Source organism: Styela clava, chromosome 8, assembly GCF_964204865.1.
Source record: "Styela clava chromosome 8, kaStyClav1.hap1.2, whole genome shotgun sequence".
Taxonomy (NCBI): domain Eukaryota; kingdom Metazoa; phylum Chordata; class Ascidiacea; order Stolidobranchia; family Styelidae; genus Styela; species Styela clava.
Window position 1 is genome coordinate 13,437,630 of NC_135257.1, and position 19,147 is coordinate 13,456,776.

Consider the following 19,147-nt stretch of genomic DNA (forward strand, 5'->3'; position numbering starts at 1 on the left):
TTCCGAATCTCAATTTACTTGTTCATTTCGATAACATTGGATAACTCGTGGAAACACGCTCAAAATAGCCACCAAAGATCTGACAATGGTGAAATATAGGAACCATTTTCAAGAGTAAGCTTTCGCTCACTTTTGTGAGATTATTTCAACGTTCAAGGCATGCAACACGCAGCAATAAAGCGCTATGGCCAGTGACGGATTTACTATTAGGTAAGGTGGCCTCGACGGTAAATTTTGACCATTAACTACTAACCTATTATTATGATTAGGTCGTTTTTATTTTATATAAACGAATTGAATATTATATATACGAATTTATTTTTGTGAAGCTAGCAGAAAATTGCAAAATTTGAGCCGGCAGAATGCGGAAAATTTCCCACACATTATTATTAGTTTTGCGATAGTATAATAATAATTAGTAATTACACTAATATTCTTATCAATATTTAATAAACACGCTAAAATGACTATAAAAGTGCATAATAAAATCCTATATTTTTATAGGTCAACCATAGAATCAACTCCAGCAATCCTCCTGGCCCGGAGAGTTACCTGCTTAACTAGAAATTTATTTTGATTAAGATGTCGGATTATCGGTGAGTCGTTTACTAACAAATCGGAATAGAGTAAATTATTATAGAAGAGACGTACAATTTTTGACTCAGTTCAAATACCGCTTTTCGTTAAAACGTCGGTTGAAAATGTTAGCGAGAGCCATTTTTTTGTTTTTCTTACATCATATTGGTTTTTCTTACAGATAGGAGCGGATGCAATAACAAGACTCCGTTTGAGTCTGTACTCCATTGTAGCGATAAAAAAGAATTTGAACTGGCTAATGCCACTGTGCATTTTTCGACATAAGTTTAGTTTTGAAGCACTAACGCATGAAAATGAAAGCTAGCCAATCGTGACCTGATTAATTGTGGAAATTCTACGGAAAAGTAATGCACTTACTGTCAATTACTTTATGCTCAAATAGTTTACGACTATTAGGATAAACAATGAAGCGACCGTAAGGAATAACTATAGGCTACAAGAATGTGACGACATTCACGAAACAAAATATTTACAGGTAACCCACACAAAATTATACCGGCTACCTGGCGGGGAAGAAGAACATGATAGTTTCGATAGCATTTATGGTAATCAGTTTAAAAATACGTATTTAACTCGAATAACTTCGATTACACGACAATGGTCGTTCTGATTTCTGCCTGCGGGCGTTATAATTAATGATACTTTCTCCTGATTCCGTGCGTTGCGTTAATGCGAGCGTTATTCGATGATTCTTGGTCACTTGAGAAACTATCACGTTTCCGATAAGTCGTGATGGGCGTGAAATGATTTTCTTTCGACGAATCCTAATAAATAGCGACAACTCGTACCATGTTTATCATTTGCATTGAAATGTGCACAATATGTAAATCTATTGAAAAACGAGAGTTGAAAATGAAAATTCGAGTTTTCATCACGTAAACTGTTACTACTTCGTGTAAAACATTTTCAACGTATCAGTTAATTGCATTGCTGCCTTCTGATGGACATCGCAAGAAAATCAGGCACACCAATGTAGTTTGTTTTATAGTTTTATTGATAGATATTCGGAAAATAGACAAGTGTTGTTTCTACTTACCAATTTTAGTGGTGCTACAGATAAAATACAAGTAAAAGAGAGCCTTTAAATTTAAGTTTTAGATTTTGTAAAAGTACGTTTTTAACTATGAACTATCTAAAACTTTTCATCTTGGTGGCTTTATTTGCGACTATTTCTGCAAAGAAAGCGAGAAGAAGGAAAAGAATACACATAGAAATTGTATCGGTGAGAAACATTTTGTTTTAATTTAATTTAACATATATATATATATCATATAGCATAATATTTATGTCTATATATCATTTATGGTTACAGAAAAATTCGACTTCGTTTATTGCTCGTTTTCGACAATACAAGAGGGTCAAGAAATACTTTGTGAGCATCTCTGAAAAGGTGATAATTTTTCCTGTTCAAACATTTGAACCTACTATTCACATTGCTAGAACAACGAGAATAGTGATAAACAAAATAAGGTGCTCCTGAAGTATGCGCACCAAGATGTCGCATAACCTGAACCCTAACCTGGTACACAACCTGAGTTCAGGTTGTGCGCCATCTTGGTGCGCATACTTCAGGAGGTCCCAAAATAAACATTTAATATATATATCATTGCCGTAGCGTATCATCTAATTCGGCGGATATATCGAAAAACTGTGGGTGTTTTGGGGGAAAATGATTCAATAAGATGAAATAATAGAGATATTTTTGAACACAGGGATTTTTTTTGAGTAACTGAATAAATCAAGACGTTATTATGTTCGTTACGTTGTTGTAGATATAGCACACGTTTTGTATGAAATGCATTGATTCAGAATATAGCCTATGAATTCCAGTCGATGTGCAGCATCCAAGATAACATGATAAAATTGCTTTACATATAAATAATATACAGTATATATATTTTAGTATCTGGCAGACGCACCCTCTGACTACGTAGTTGACTTAGTGAAATCGGATATGGATGAAGAAGGATATTACGAAATCAATGCTGTAAATTCATTGCGACCCGGAATTCTGTATGAATTGGTTATTTTTAACAAGAAAAAGTATTCGAACCTTCGTTCTATGGACTTCTATACTGGTGAGTAAACTGTCAATAACTGTGACCAACTTTTGATTTGAAGCTTGCCATTTGGCCACTGGAATGTCTCAAGCAGAATGATAACATCCTTTGGCTATTTGCTGTGATAGTAAATAAGGTATTGCTTACATTCTTTTGCCCTCGTAAAGCATATATATATATAGCTGTTCCACTATTTTTCTGTAAAATATCATTTCTTCACACAAGTTAGAAAAATGAATTACGATTTTATAATTTTAGACTGCGACGCATATACATTTCAGTGCATGAACGGAAGAGGAAAAAGAGCGTATCAAACTTGCCTAGAAAAAACATCTTTGTGTGATGGGACCGCTGATTGTAGAAAAGGAGAAGACGAAGTAACGAATAAAAACGGATCGTGGTAATGACAGACTTTAATACATTTGCTGACAAGTCACAAGAATCTATAGAAATATATTGTTAATTATATCAATATATAATATAAAATATCAATAATGCAAAATAGTAAAATACTGTACCACGACCTGGCATTGCATTGCTAGTTTTAGCGGCATACCACAAGGTTAATTGTTTTGACTAGGAACAAGGAATTCATGAAGTGGGGTTAAAAAGGGTTTGATAAAAATATTACGATGCAATGAAATTTTCATGTTTGATAGAATTTCTCATTTGATTTGCGGTAAATATTTTTCAGTGCCGTCTCTGTGCCTGACAGACCAACTATTCCGCCTCCATCCCCACCACCGGCTGATGCACCTTGTATATTAGCACTTGAAAAAGCTGTTCGCGAGTCTACTACACCTCTTCCGGGTATGTATTACAGTCGCTTCTTCGTGCGCTTGTGCTTCAAATAAACGTTTGTTATAAAATACAAATTTCCATGTACATAGTTTGATTCTGAAATTGGGGATTGATAGAATTTGCGACAAATTGTTTAATATTTGACTGTTGTTACAATTTTCATCAAGAAAATAATCTTTTATTATTTCAAAGTTAGTGTTAGTGTTTCATCGAATTCCTCATTTCGATACTATTAGAAATACGCTAATTCAAAAAGATTTACAATTATAACTTTCCAGCAGTATTATCATAACTGAATCATTTTCTCAGATTATGGACTTATTCATATATCGATATATATATTACATAAGTCAAAAGAAAGATTATTTAAAAAGTAGATTTGAAAAAAATAATTCTCGAAAGCGTGTCTGACTGCCAGAAACGATAACATCTGCAATATTTAACAACGCAATGTTTACAATATGCATATATCGCGAAAATGTCCGTTCAATAAAAAATGACGTTTTTTGACAGAATGTGACGAGAAAGGTTTGTTTATTGCCATGAAATGTGGTGAAGACGCATTTACTTGTCACTGCCTTCACCCAGAAACTGGAGAAATACTGGATACACAAACTTATTTTGAGCCTTTTGTTCATTGGGATTTTTATGACAATTGTCAGAAACGTAAGTGATAATTTTTATCTATTTCGATAAACTAAGTAGGGCCTAGTGTATTTTGCAAGACATAAATAGTCAATTCTGAAGTCTTTTGGTAATTTTACAGTATTTTTGAATGTTGTTTCACATAATTTAAATATAAGCTTGTGTTTTCACACATATATATATATATATGACAAGCTGAACCTTGAAAGTATATCTGGAATATATATAATTTGGTATTTCGAGTGATATAGGTCATGTTTCACGCAAGCGTTTTGGTTATTTATTTTTTCAATTATAATTTTATAAGAAATGTAACTGTTATTTTCAGTGAGAGAAAAAGATCCAAAAGCCAAGACCGCATGATTGTGAGACATCCATGGAGATGATATTTTACGGACATTCATTTTGAATGACCAAATTCGCATTGTTTTATGAAAGAAGCCTGCTGGCAAATGTATCTTATTTGTTGAACAAGTAAACGTGCATAATAACTCTGCGATATTTGGCTTTTATTCCAATATGACTAAATCTTTTGAGTCTTTTTTAACGTAATACAAGCAATGTGTAAAATAAATGATTCATTGTTGAAATTGAGGTTGTGTTGTGATTTGAACTGCAGGACATAGACTTTTGAGTTGGGTTTGTACGTTACAGGAAAATATAGAGGAGTTCAGCAGTTTTTGTTATCAGTGAATCAATGTTTTACGGTCTTTCACATATACGATTATTCCATATACATAAATTATTACAATCCTTATATTCCCGTAGTTTCTCATCAAGTCTTTATCAGAGCTATTCGCTGACTTTGGGACCTAAATCCACGATTACTTCACTTCCACGAATATTTAAACATTAAAATAAGCAACGATTACGACAAGGATTGCAATATATTCACATGACATAAGAAAATAAATCGTTCTTGTCACATGTCTGTTTTTGCGGGGGCGGACAGGATAAGCATTTGAATATTGTTTAATTTTCAGCTATTACTACCCCGGGGCATACAAATAACCATTGTAATGAGCGTGATAGTTCTTTACGTCGAAACATGACACTAACAGACAAACTGATAGTGCTTCAACGCCAACGGTGACTCGTACAGCAAAATACAAACAAACAAATCGAACAACAGTATCAATAATTTGCACTATTTTGTATAAAAAAACAAAGACAACTTTAATCCTATTAATTTAGTCCAATTAGTTTATTTTGTTGACATTTTCCAGACTTTGCGACAAAAGACATTTGTATTTCATTTGCAGTCGAGTGAAACACTGGTGTTGACGGTACTCGCCTTATCCGATCTGTGTGTTGTTCCTATTTTAGTGGTGATTCTGATTAAATCAATTAAATATATATATAGGCCTACAACAGATTTTGTAATGATACGTACTGTCAATTATTCAAAACTTTTCATCTTGGAGGTCTTATTGGAGACTGTTTCTGCGAAGAAACCGATACGAAAAAAATACTAAATACGGAAATTGTAACCTGTTTTCCTATATATCCATTAAATTTGTCAATTATTTCTTACATCAACCGATTTATGTTATGTTTGGTTTAGAAAAACTATACTTCGTTTGTTGCTCGTTTTCAACAATACAAGAAGGTTGAGACATTCATTTTGAGCACATCTGACAAGGCTACACTTTTTTGTTTGAGCATAGGAACTTAGTGTTGGCATTTTTAGAACAACGATGATCGTGGCCAACGAAATATAAAATAAATATCACATATATATAGTCACAGTTTACGTATTATATAAATCGACAAATATGTGCTAATGTTTGGTCATTTTTATTTGATAATGAGCAGTTTTGGAGAAAATGATTCAATGTTACATGAAATAATCAACATTTCAAACATAAGATTATTTGAATAAAAGGTATGAGACAAACATTGTTTCCAAATCGTATATATTTCGGTTTCCGACAGACGCTTCAGTTTATCTGATCACAGCAGACTCCGTCAAATCGGTTACATATGTATTTGAGCATTTTTCTCAGTTGTTTTTCGCTATTTAGGTTTTTTCAAATCATATATATGTGAATTTTTATACCAATCATTACTTTGTTAAATTTTTGAAGTACTGAAGTTTCTTTACGTGTCCATTGCTTCGTATATACTTTCAATTGGGACTCGCTTTAAATCTTGGTGTGCCAGACTCATGATGGCCATGTTATGGTTTTTTCGCGACTTTCCGTCAATGGCGATGAAATCCGATATTCTTATCATCTAAATTCTAATGTATAATAGTTTGTGTTTAAAACATTCGTGATTTTTTGCATGACGAAATAAACTCATTGTTTATCCACTTTGTGTCCAACAAAAATTTGACCATACAACTAATACCACTCCGTGTCTAATAACATAACACCAAACATGCAGGGAGGATCTCCAGGAAAGATGTCAAAAATTAGGCAAAATCCAGTCTCGTGCATCGTGGCAGAGAAAAGCAAACTATATGGTATCGCTAAGTTGAGAGACAAAAACTTCCGATTTTTTAAATAGGCAGATGAACATTTCAACATTAGGCTGAATTTCAAAAAGCAATACACTTCTTGGAGATTTCCCATGTGACATCATAATTACAATTATGCATAGTGAATGCTGAATCTAATTATAACCCATTATCTGGTTCAATTGAAGTCGCATAATCATACCCTTTTTAACTGATAATATTAGGTCTGTATCCGATCCCTTGCCATAAGAAATTCACATAAACATTTGCAATGTAAATCTTTATATTTCAGGAGAACATTCTGGAACATTTCCAAATAAAGACATGAATAGTTGATTCCTAGCTTCGTGAGTAAAATCTGACTGATCATTTGGTGCCATGAAGCTCTGTAATTTTTGATGTATCTCATACCTTTGAAATATCATGTATTATTATCATTTTTTAGGTTCCATGTGTGTGTTAAAACCCGTCAAAAGGTTGCATTAAAATATTAATATTATATTGAATTATTATATATTTCATATATTGAAATATTCATATTATGGTCTCATAATCATCTGTATTGCGATTTAGAATACAGAACACTGGAAAAAAGTAAATACTTTTATAGTATATCAAGCGAGTCAATTTATTATCAATTAAATTCCACTCCAGAAAACGTTTTCAATGTGTCCCTAGTTTCTAGCAGACTACTCCAAATAAAACTCTTCAAAACATTGGCATTGGGTCCTCAAATCTCATAATCAAATTGCATAATTCAAGTAATTAATCCAAAAACTGTGATAGATAAATGAGAAGTCAAAAATTTGAAATAAATACTCAAGTTCATACCTTATTTTTCTTCCTTTACTTGCTTTTGTGTCAACATTTTTCTTTGCTTTACTCCGTAATCTTTGTACTTTTAACCATTGCCTTGAAAATTATTTCAAATTGGAATTCATAAAAATCTTTAGTGATCACTTTGACAAGACAATTTACCACCACAACACAAAAATATTTCATTTATTTTTTATAATTTAGGAAAGCAATATTCATGGTACTTTTAACCATTGCCTTGAAAATTATTTCAAATTGGAATTCAAAAAAAAAATCTTTAGTGATCACTTTGACAAGACAATTTACCACCACAACACAAAAATATTTTATTTATTTTTAATAATTTAGGAAAGCAATATTCATGAATAGACATTCACTAAAACTATTGAATCATTTTCATAAAATTCATCAGATACCTTCAATGCATGATCAAATTTTATGAAAAATAAAAATTAATTTTCAATTCAATTAAATTTTTATATATGATATTGCTACAAATATGTACAAACCTCGTAAGTTCAACTGGATCTGATGAACCTCCAGGTCCTGATGATTTTTGTTCAATGAGTTGTCGAAGTAACTGGTGATAAAAGTCATCGTCATCATAGATTTCAGGCAGATATTCTTTTAAATGACTACTGTGGTTGTCGGCATCTTCAACAGGTGTCTATTGATTGAAAACAAAAGCTAAAGGGCAAAAAGCAACAGTTGACAGGGATGGGTGAAGTCAATAACATAGACCTGATATGAGTAAAGGACTGAAGCTTGGCACACAACTCTGTTCAATTATTCGTGCCTTCTTTGATCTTAAGGCAACATGATACTAAAATAAATTGTCTTTGAAAAACAAATATATTGTGAATTATATTTATTAGGACTTTCCATTTTTATTCCAAGGTAGAAATTCAATAAGACAGCATATCCATGTTGCGAACCAAAAAAGATTAATGCCCAATCACCAGTCCAGATCAGCTTTGGAAATAGCTGAGTTACCCGTAATTATTCGAGATTGATGGATACGGATGCTGAAGGAGTCAAGACGTAACCAGCTTAGGAATCCTTTCACACATAACTCCTTATACCAACATCTCAAACCAAATTCTGGACCAAAAATTTAACATACTAAACCACAATATTTCACAGACCTCTAGTTTATTAGACTGAGTCGTTCCCAGTATACGATAGTTCGTTCTTTTCAATTGTGTCCGCTTGATTAATCTTTCACGGTCTTGTAATATATCTTCTATCTGAGAAACTGTCGACCGTTCAAAATTTGAGAATGACTGAAATATAAAGAGTCATAATTGTTATGAAAGAGGTAAAGTAAAACATTATGATATTCTTAACTCTACAAATATGACGAATACTGATTTACGTATGTATACCTTTGATTTTGATGTCGCTGTTAATCTTGTTTTATCATACCACAACTTCAGTACTTTATTCCTATGAGTTTTATATGAAGTAAATCTGTCTTGGATCATATCATTCACCTCTTCCATCGACGTTGTACTTTTCCGCTTGTTATTACTATGCATAAAAAATAACAATAAATTTAGAGATGACTACCCACAACATTTCTATTGATGTGTGTCAGTCAATGGGAACATTACACAAGATATATCTCTTCAATGTGCACTGTGATTTTGTAGTGTCATTCAAGTCCCAAGCATTATAAAATAAATAGAGCAATATGATCGCATAATGTTACTGCTGCAACAGCAGATCCAGACGATTAAAATTTCAATATACCAGTGCAAAAACTTCAGATTTTGATGACGATAAACTTGGAGATACTTCAATAAAATTCATTATTTAATACTATTGAAAAAAACTAACAATTTCACATACTAAAGCTAACGTATCACTGAGATTTAGGTACCATGAATGTATTCAATTTAGGGTTTTTGACAATAAACATACCTGATTTTAGAATCTGCTATTGACTGAGTTTCAGGATTTTGAGTGAGAAGTCTCCTTTCTAATTCTAACAATTTGTATAAAAGATTAGACAAAATTTTATCCGCAGATGAAAGAGAAGCTGGTAATTCAGTTTTAAATAGTTCCATCTTATCATATTGAGGTAATCTGTTAGATATTGTAAGTATCTTCTGAAATTTGATTCGAGCTTCAAGCATATTTTCCCACAAACCTAAAAAATATAAAAAAAATTCTCAAAAAAACAAATTGAATTTATTCGCAAAGTCAAATAGTCAATATCTGTCTGTTCACATCTATCATTTGTTTATGTTTATCCTCGACAAAGAGCATCGATAACTTTGAACTAACAGTAAAAAGTGTGCTCTTATACAAAATGTGAGGTAAGCAAACAGAAAAGTTATGGCCCTACTACATTGTGCAGCAAATGAAATTTTAGCGAATATACCGTAGATAAGTATTGTACAATACATTCAGGTATCGTTTTCGTTATATGACGTCTTTCACTTTAAACAAAGCTCTATACAAGTCTCTATTACACCAATATGTAAACAGCTGCTTTTTTCTTAAGGACCTCAATCATTCACCTTATTACACCCTGAGTGAGGTGGTGATCATAGGTTCGAACCATGGATCTTTAATGCCAATATAGTTGAGCCCAAAACTCTAGCCATCATAGGGCTTCGCTCTAATGATATAAGTATGACCAAACAATTACATAATCCAATCAATTTGTCATTCCCATCAAAAATATTGTCCAACATTAGATGAATATTAGAATTAACCAGATTGGCAGATAAAACTAACAAATTTTAATTAATAAAAGAAACGTAAGTAATCTCACAAAATTGATTTCTAGTAGCTCTCGATTTTAATAATGGATCAGCCTTTTTCCTATTTTGAAATATTTTTAAACTGTCATCGCCATCTCCATCGGCTTCATCAGAATCAATTTCTTCATCCATTCCATCATCTTCATCTAGCATAATGTCTCCAACTTCACTATTATAGCTAGTATCACCATTCATTTCTCTGCATTAGTAGTGAAAAACATATTCAAATCAAGAATTTGGATACAGGATGTCAATAGATATAGAAAACAACATAATAGAAGTAAAAGAATATACCTCTCAATATCTTCATCAGTTTGATCATCTCCACTGTCAATATTTTCATCTTCAGCATTCCCATTCTATAAATAAATTGCAATTATATAAAACACATTCTAAAAAAGACATTTTTCATCACCCAAACTTGACAAATGATAAACTTTTGTCCTAGCACATGAATAAATACAGCCAACCTACACTACCAAACTATATTATCAACAATGACACGAGGATAACGATAAAATCAGGTAGAGATACTAATAAATAAATAAATGCTTTTTTAGACATAGTGAAGTTCAAGAAATGCAAAATTTTTTCCTTATACTCGGACAGGATCGAAACAGAGGATGAAAAACAATTATAGCGCAATTTTTATCCTAATTCTTGCTGTGGCTGCACACTTGCACAGACTATCTCGTCTATGATATGCACTAACTGGAAAATATTTTCAGTCAAAAACACCTCGACAGCAAAGATATTTGATATTCTCATAAAGACTAAAAACGATATTTGGAGGTCATGATATTCGAATTACAAAAGAATTCTACTATCGTACATGATTTTTCTCACTATTCTTGACGATACAGAATAAAACGGAAATGTAATCTAAATACCTTAATGCACTTCATGATAGCAACAATATTTACCTCCAGTTCAATGTTATCTTCATTGCCAGACTCACTTCCATCACCATCTGATGTTTGATTCCTTGATACAACTTTACCCCTATATAGCTCTCCCATGCCTTCGAGCGACTGCATTTTTCTTCGGCCAATTCCAGGAACATGTTGAATAACTGTTCCATCTTCAGCATCACTATTCAAATCATCTTTCTCTACAACTTTAGCTCTGGTTTCTAAACAAAAATTCTACCATGTAAAAATACAACAATTTTCATTAGGTATAGATAGTCGTAATATATCGTTTTACTTAGTTCGTCACTTCAATCATGGAGTAACATTTCGGTCAGATATGCTAAACCCATAAAGTACAGTCATTTCAAAACTGGGTAGCACATACAGTTATTAGTTTCTGGCATTACTGCATTATATAAAGTAGAAATGCAAATATCAAACAAAACAGATGATCTATATATATTTTAATTCAAGAAATTCAAGAACAAGGAGTCTATGATCAAGGATACAATTTTTCTAAACCAAAAAAATCTTCAAAACAAAATTGAAAGCCTTTTAGGGAGAAGTTTCAATCTCCGAATAATTGAAATGTGACAGTGATTCAGTAGTTGAAGAGAAAACAATTCAATTTATACCAACCACAATATTCACAAACAATGTTTGAGTAATAATAATAATACTGGGTCACTGGTTACAGCAGGGGTGCACAACCTTTTCTCGTTTGACGGGGGCATTACATTTTTGTAAAGCTGACTTTTTCAACGAGTGGCGTCATCGCGATCAGGTTTCGAACAATAACTTCTTTACATAAACGCCAAAAAAATCTAATTTCATCTGGAATTAAAGAACCGTTTCTCTGTTAACGATATCCCGCTTTAGAGATATGAAAGAATATTCAGAGCTGTTACTTTTTTATAATACTGATAATTTATTTCCATTACAGACACAAGTAATGATATGATTTTTCGTAACACTCAAGCGCCAACATAAAACATAAATTATTTTTCAGTAACACACCAGCACAGCTGCACATTTTACCTGCGAAAGCCGCATGCGGCCGTACGGCTGCAGGTTGTGCCCCCCTGGGTTATAGCGTTCAGTCAAAGAATATTATGAGTATGTAGGTACCCAGCAACTCAGTAGCAAGCCAAAAAACACCCCTAAATGGTCAGGTCTATTTAAGTCTTTAGGTGCCATAGCACAACCACAACTGTAGAAGTGCATCACAGTTTTAGCAAAAAAATGTGCATAAAGTGAACAGTAATGCATTGAGTGTTATATCACAAGTACCTTCATAAATATCATCTTCTGGGTCAATGCTCTTCACACTCGGATCGAAAAGCCTAGCAAGTTGTTCAGCTAAAGATGTCATGATGACATTTAAAATTGTTATGTATACTTTAAACTTGATTTTGTACTTGGTTTTCTAAATAAAAAAAGCAAACATTCAATAAACTGATAAAGGTCGATACCCTTCGATTGACATTATTAACAAACATTTATGAATGCCCAATGTAAAATTTCAGATAGTGGCAGTCTCCATGCATTTTAATGAATTTTAGGAGAAAAGAACAAAAACTCTTGAGAAAAGTGGGTATGTAAGTACTTTATTGGATTTTATCGTCACAATCATTAATTCAACAACTTTTTATTGTAACATTCAGAAAATTCAAACCTAAATATCAGAATTATGAGATCAGTTACAGAAGAGCATCCATTTGAACTACAGTACCAGTTTGTGGCAAAGATGTGACTAAATGATACAAACCACAATCATAATCAAATATAAGAAACTCCATTCAAAGGCAAAAATTCCAAAATATGCACTCATTAAAATAATACGGTTACGACAAATTACACATTCTATACTTGTCTATCCATTTATATATACACAAATCAATTTACAAAATAATGATATGAGAATATCACTTTTAACAAACAGACATTCAACATGATGAAAACATTGGCAAATACAGTAATTCTCACAAGTTCAACCTTGAATTTTTTTATGATCAAAGTAATGCTTATAACTTGATAATATATAGTTAATATTTCTTATAATTCGAATCTCCACCCTTTCGCTTTTCAATAATTTGATTGATTTGCATCAGTTCGCGATTCAATTTTTGTTTTTCATTCTGCTCCTTGGTTCGTCTTGTTTTTCGACCTCCTGTCATTTTTATTCCATACTGGAAGGCAGCTTTAGGCATTGCTTCTTTCTGAGACATGTAATTACTATATTCTTCTTGAGTATCAAAGTCCCATCTTCCAACTGGACCTTTCTTACTACCTTGATCCATTTTACTGTAATCTGCTTCATCATCACTATCGTCTCCTACGCCTGATAAATTGTATTGCGCTGATGGATAGCATTCCATGTAACTGTCAGATGCCCCCGCTGTGCCAATGAGTGGATTGCCTTTGCCAGACTCTTTCTTTTGCTTTTTAGTTTCTTTGGTTTGGTCTGGTTGTGACGACCCTGCATATTTTTCATTGACATTTTTTACAAAATTTTTCACTGAAGCAGCAACAGCTTGTTTTGATTCAACCATTTCTTCTTCCATTTTAGGTTTCTCAAAATAAGAATGAGCATTTTTTGCAGGCTTGCTTCTGTTCTTTTTTAGAGTAGGAACATATTCACCAATATCATCAAATATGCCCATGTCTGCTTCAATGGGTCTTTTATGTGGCCTATCATTTTCAGTCTTTATCTTTCTATCTTTCTTCTTTCTATGCTTTTCGCGAGCACCTTGACGTAAATATGACAATATCTGAGTCAGTTTATTAATAACAATATCGTTAGTTGATAATGTTGTTTGAGACTCGAGTGTTGGGCAGTCTGCTTTACTACGAAGCAGAGTAGTGGGAATATCTGTGTCTGCAAACTCATCATCGACTTGAAAAACGTACGCCATTCGTCCCGGCAAAAACAATTCATTTCTTAGTTTCATTTGAGGCTGGAAGACAAGTCTGTGTATGTTTTTTGCCATTTTTGTTTTGAACGTAACCACTTCTTTCTGTTGCTGCTGTTGTTCTTCTTTCGTGTTTTCTATGTCTTCAGATAAAACTTTATCAAGTTCTTCGTCCTCTCGTTCTTTTGTCGATATCTCAGCTCGAACCTTTTGTAAAAGAGCGAAATCGAGACCTTTTACCAAGTGAGTATGAGCCATGTCACCTCCAAGATATTTTGATTCTTGGATGACTTGTCTTCTTTTCTCAGCGGAAGTTCGGTCCGCTTCAGCACTTGGGCCAACGGTTTTGTAATTAGCAGTTGTATTGATAAGATCAGATTCAGCATAATCTCCTTTACCTTCTCTCCTCTCTTTTGCTCGATCTCTATATTTCTTTTGAAGTTCAGCCTGCCTTTCCATTTCTTGCTTTTTAAGTTTTGCATACAAACTTTTCTTTTTTCTTCTTTTTTCAGCAGCCGATTCATGATCTTCTGAATCAAATTCTGATTGGGACGCTGAGACTCGTTTTGCTCGATCATCGTGAGTTTTTTCACCACCAGCTTTAGGGGTCGTCAAAAATTTTCGAAAGTCTGCATTGGTTAGAGGTTGTTCATTAACATTGCCATCAGTCTCATGATAATGCTCAGGGGGCAGAGGATTAGAAAATTCTTCATTTGCCATAATGCTTTATTGATAAAATTAGTTCAACAGTATTTATAAAATATAAAAAAAAAAATGAATGGCTGAGTATTGAACTGTCACTGACATAACGGCGCGGCGTTGTGGCTCAACGGGCTAAGCGTTAGGAATACGCTCGCCACCGCACCTCTAATTACTCTGCGTGGGTTCGCAGGTTCGAATCCCATGCAGGGATGGTTATGTGCGAGAGGATTGCTGGACTTCTCGCCGTCGTTGGGTGGTTCACGTAACCGCTGGTCGGTTACGGCTTCCTCCACCACCAAGTCCATGCTTCCGAAAACAAACAATATAACTAATCCCATACCATACCCGACTTGGAATGGTAACCGGACGAGAGGCCGTGGTTCGCCATATGAATAAGCCTTCTTATCGGCTTTCCTCTCCCCCGGGATAAATAGGTAAATTCTATCCTATCCTATAACTGAAAGAGATTCCAGTTTAAATGAAGATGGATGGCTTAAACTTGTATATGCCGATTTCCACGCTTTGTCGCGTAATGCAATGGTGGTGAAATAGTATCGACACTTTGATTGTTCATTATCTTCTGTGCGAGCGTGCGCCCTTATTGTTGCGACACATTTGCATGGTCGCAAGATTGGCACTATCGCCATCCCCTTGCAATGCTTCTAATTTACGGATTCATTTGTATTAAGTCAAGGAAGTCACATAAATACAAATAGTCAGATAATAAATAAGTTAAATAAAGTCGTGCACTTTGTTACAAATTACAACACCCAATAAATTGTCTCATGTCTTAAAAAACGAGTTGATTTATTGGAAAAAATCCTTTAAACATTTTCACACTTTTGGCAAATACCGTATTTTGATAATGATAGTCAAAAGTATCGACTTTTTATTATGATGATTTTCCGTTGCGACAAAATATTCAAATTCATGAACAATAACAGCATTTAAAATGCCTTGTCGTATTAATTTAATTTTGTTTAATAATTAACCTAACTCGTGGTTGCGTCAACTAACGAAAAAATAAAAGTATTACCGACAATCTGCAGCATTGAATGGTGTGGTGCACTGGCCAATTATAATTAATTTTTTAAACCTATTACAGTACTTACGAAAAACAAATATTGATACAACTCCAAAATACCACGGCAATCTGTGGACATAAAATGTGTGGTTGACTGCCCGATTAGAATTAACTTTGATTTATTAATTCGTACTCACGGAAAAATAATAATTTTGATAATGATAGTTGAAAGTATGGACTTTTAACTAAGATGATTATATGTTGCAAAATATTCAAATCCATGACCGACAACAGCATTTAAAATGACTTATTGTTATTGTATTAATTTAATTGTTTTTAACGTAACACATAGTTTTGCAGACTCGCGAATAAATTAATGCATTACTACTCTAAGATACGGCGACCATCTGTGAACATAAAATGTGTGGTAACTGCTTGATTATAATTACAAAATACAAAAGCATTACAACTTTAAAATAACGCGGTATCTGTAGAAATATAATGTGTGGTAAAATGCTGGATTATAATTAATTTTTGATTCACACTTTCGTACTCACAAAAAAATAATTTATACCTTTACCCACTTTCGGCAAATAGTTTTGATAATGATTGTTAAAAGTATGGAATTATCGGTTGTGCAAAGTATTTACCGTAAATCCATGACTGATAACAGCATTTAAAATGCCTTCGTATTAATTTACTTTTGTTCGATGTAGCCTAACTCATCAATGCCTCGTCTTACGAAGAATAAAATGTTTCAAAATACCACAGCAATCAAAAACACAAAACTAATGGTAAACTGCCCTATTATAATTAATTTTGATTCGCACTCTCGTACTTACGAAAATAAAAAGGGCATACTACTATAAAATATCACGGCAATCGGCGGATATAAATTTTCTGGTAGCCAGCTTGTAGGTAACGGTAATTCCATTGTTTATTGTATGCTAATTCCGCCATAAAGATAAGCTTGCATTTATTTTCGAAGTATTCGAAACTTAAATAATAATTTTGAATGTATTCGAAATAGTAAATTATTCGGTATTGGCCATCCCTGATGCCGTTTGAAATTTGCTCAATTAGTTTCACAATGTTTATGATATGACAGCACAAAATGAATATCCATGAATGTGGAGAAGGGGCAACATTTTTTAATTATGACCGACTGCACTCCTATGGCCTGAAGTAACATCATTGAATCAAATGTCTCAATGTTAAATGGCGGATAAACAGTTCACCAATCTGCCAATAGGATATCTGTATAACTCAAAATAAATAACGCCATTTCAGCATTTGGTTAATAATTTCTGAATTTAGTTTAAATCAGAAATAGAGTTTGCTATTGGGGCATCATCGAATAGATAGGTTAGATTTTACGAGAAAAAGTTTAGGAATATCAAATATGTCCTGAAGTCACCTCAGGATTGACACGTGAAAAAATTGTTATGCTACGCCTACTAGAAGTACGTTAGGTAGGAAAGTAGGGTGGCTTACCCACTTTGCGACCATCAACTTCATCGATTAAATTAATGCCGAAAAAATTAACGAACCGCGACGATATTTCTCACACGTTATCGTCCACTTATCCCTCGTAGCTCTGCGAAAAGACACTAAAATGCGGCCACAAATAAAAAAGTTACGACCGAAAACCTGACCGAAGAAAAAAAACGGACCATTTTACCATGTCGCCAACTACCCATTGTTCCCTCAAAAAAGCTTGAAAATCCATACAAATATAAGAGATAAAGAGATGAAACTTGGCAGGTGGGTAGAGTTGTGTTTCTTTCAACCATCTTTAAAGTTTCGCGTTTCTACCTTCAAAGGAGGGGGAGTAGGGGGGTGCGCATTTCCAATACGTCAATAATATCTTTGTCAACTAATTTGCGACCACCGTGTTTTTGTCTGTTTGATTGTTGTGATGCGGTGCTTTGTTTATAATTTGAAGAATTTTGTTTGAAATAACCGTGTTCTTAAAATATATAACGGTCAGAAATGCAATTAGAAGCCCATTTTTTCACGCATGGCTGCGTATGCCCCAGTCTCGACACAGCAGAAACGATGTTCAAGGCTTGAAATCCGTGATCGCACACTGGTCGTTCGGTCGCAAATACGTCTTCAGAGTGTCGTACTTTGGTGGTTTGTATAGCTTTAACCCCTGGTCGTAGAAAGTTAATTCGAAGTTCAGCGTGTAGAATAAATGCCAATGCACTTACGGTGAAAAAATTAACGGGTTAGAAATATTGGTTTTTGTTTTATAGCGGTTTGAATGAAATCGTCCGCAGATTGGCTACACCACCCTACATGAGACCCTAATTTTTCTAGTAACACTAAGTGTAAATAATGACTTACAATAACTTACTGTATTCAGATATTAGTATGTACCATAGCCCAGTAGTCTCATATTACTGTACCGGTATTACAGTATTAACTGCTGCTGTTGCCAGACTGCAGTATTGTGATCACAACATGCAGATATGCATACCATACACCTCTGTGAAGCTAGCAGCAAAACACGAAATTGTGACTGACAGAATCGCAGAAAATACCCACGCGTAAAATTAAATGTTCCCAATGATTTTTATAAGAAAGTGTATATTTTGATTATTTTCACAATAGCAATTAAAGCAAAACAATCATTAACTACACTCCTCGTATTGTTAATATATGGTAAACAAGCTAAAGCGACTGTTACAGTGCACAAAATTTTTTTATAATTCTTTGAGAGATGTTTAAAAATGACTGAATTTTCGTCGTGTAACATGGTCGTTTCATGAAAACCTCCAATAAAGGCAGCATTGCAACACCATTGGTGAAAAGTAGAAACCTCAAAGATTCGATTTCAATATGTCAGAACAGTCTCAGCACGTTTTGACTTGACCATATATAATACTAAACATAGCGTATATTCTTCAATTTTTAAAACAATGTATATATAACAAATTTGAAACTGATTTTGTATTTCAATTAAAATTACTGGATAGTTCATCAAAGAAGATATTTTTCTCTTTGTCACACAACAATAATGCACTTCATTAAACTTAGAATAAGTTGAGTAAAGTCTGAAATACTGAAAAAAAATTTACGCCCTCTTGTGGATTCTTTGATAAATTTCACAAAGTTATCGTTTTCGAAAGGGCAATTTCTCAAAAACCGCCAATAAAGGCAGCACTACGACACATTCGAAGAAAAGCAGATACCCTATAGATTCGATTTTAATATGTCAGAACAGTAGCAGCACGTTTTGACTTGGCCAAATATAATTCCAAACATAGCGTATATTTTTAATTTCATTGAAAAAATGTAGATGTGACATATTTAAAAACGGTTTGGTATTTCAACTAAATTTACTGGAAAATTCATCAAATACTTTCTTCTCTTGGGTATACAACAAAACTGTACGTTTATTAAACTTGGAATTAGTGTGCAAATGTTAAAATGCCAAAAAAT

At 33.5% G+C, this 19,147-nt stretch overlaps 3 protein-coding genes across 3 annotated transcripts; 1 reads left to right on the plus strand and 2 right to left on the minus strand.

Annotated features, from left to right (window-relative positions):
* Positions 1 to 1,446: 1,446 nt before the first annotated feature.
* LOC120345934 (uncharacterized) lies at positions 1,447 to 4,693 on the plus strand. Its single transcript, XM_039415536.2, has 7 exons — positions 1,447 to 1,819; positions 1,910 to 1,987; positions 2,501 to 2,675; positions 2,916 to 3,057; positions 3,352 to 3,467; positions 3,972 to 4,124; positions 4,432 to 4,693. The coding sequence occupies exons 1-7, from the start codon at positions 1,721 to 1,723 to the stop codon at positions 4,464 to 4,466; spliced, it is 798 nt and encodes a 265-aa protein (XP_039271470.2). The 5' UTR covers positions 1,447 to 1,720; the 3' UTR covers positions 4,467 to 4,693.
* Positions 4,694 to 6,828: 2,135 nt separating this feature from the next.
* On the minus strand, positions 6,829 to 12,488 carry LOC120345641 (protein AATF-like). Its single transcript, XM_039415170.2, has 10 exons — positions 12,353 to 12,488; positions 11,075 to 11,283; positions 10,446 to 10,510; positions 10,163 to 10,350; positions 9,304 to 9,532; positions 8,766 to 8,910; positions 8,526 to 8,663; positions 7,890 to 8,047; positions 7,396 to 7,476; positions 6,829 to 6,975 (listed from the first exon to the last, which is right to left on the minus strand). The coding sequence occupies exons 1-10, from the start codon at positions 12,432 to 12,434 to the stop codon at positions 6,846 to 6,848; spliced, it is 1,425 nt and encodes a 474-aa protein (XP_039271104.2). The 5' UTR covers positions 12,435 to 12,488; the 3' UTR covers positions 6,829 to 6,845.
* On the minus strand, positions 12,485 to 14,726 carry LOC120345640 (protein Red-like). Its single transcript, XM_039415169.2, has one exon. The coding sequence runs from the start codon at positions 14,692 to 14,694 to the stop codon at positions 13,108 to 13,110; it is 1,587 nt and encodes a 528-aa protein (XP_039271103.2). The 5' UTR covers positions 14,695 to 14,726; the 3' UTR covers positions 12,485 to 13,107.
* Positions 14,727 to 19,147: the final 4,421 nt, after the last annotated feature.

Bases quoted from the DNA above. Each gene is read 5' to 3' on its own strand.
- LOC120345934 (XM_039415536.2), top strand. From the start codon at position 1,721: ATGAACTATCTAAAACTTTTCATCTTGGTGGCTTTATTTGCGACTATT. The intron at 1,988-2,500 runs GTGATAATTTTT...TATATATTTTAG, and splicing joins TTGTGAGCATCTCTGAAAAG to TATCTGGCAGACGCACCCTC. The intron at 2,676-2,915 runs GTGAGTAAACTG...TTATAATTTTAG, and splicing joins TTCTATGGACTTCTATACTG to ACTGCGACGCATATACATTT.
- LOC120345641 (XM_039415170.2), bottom strand. From the start codon at position 12,434: ATGACATCTTTAGCTGAACAACTTGCTAGGCTTTTCGATCCGAGTGTG. The intron at 10,511-11,074 runs GTAAATATTGTT...ATTTATTTATAG, and splicing joins AAGATAACATTGAACTGGAG to AATGGGAATGCTGAAGATGA. The intron at 7,477-7,889 runs GTTTGTACATAT...ATAATTTTCAAG, and splicing joins GATCCAGTTGAACTTACGAG to GCAATGGTTAAAAGTACAAA.
- LOC120345640 (XM_039415169.2), bottom strand. From the start codon at position 14,694: ATGGCAAATGAAGAATTTTCTAATCCTCTGCCCCCTGAGCATTATCAT.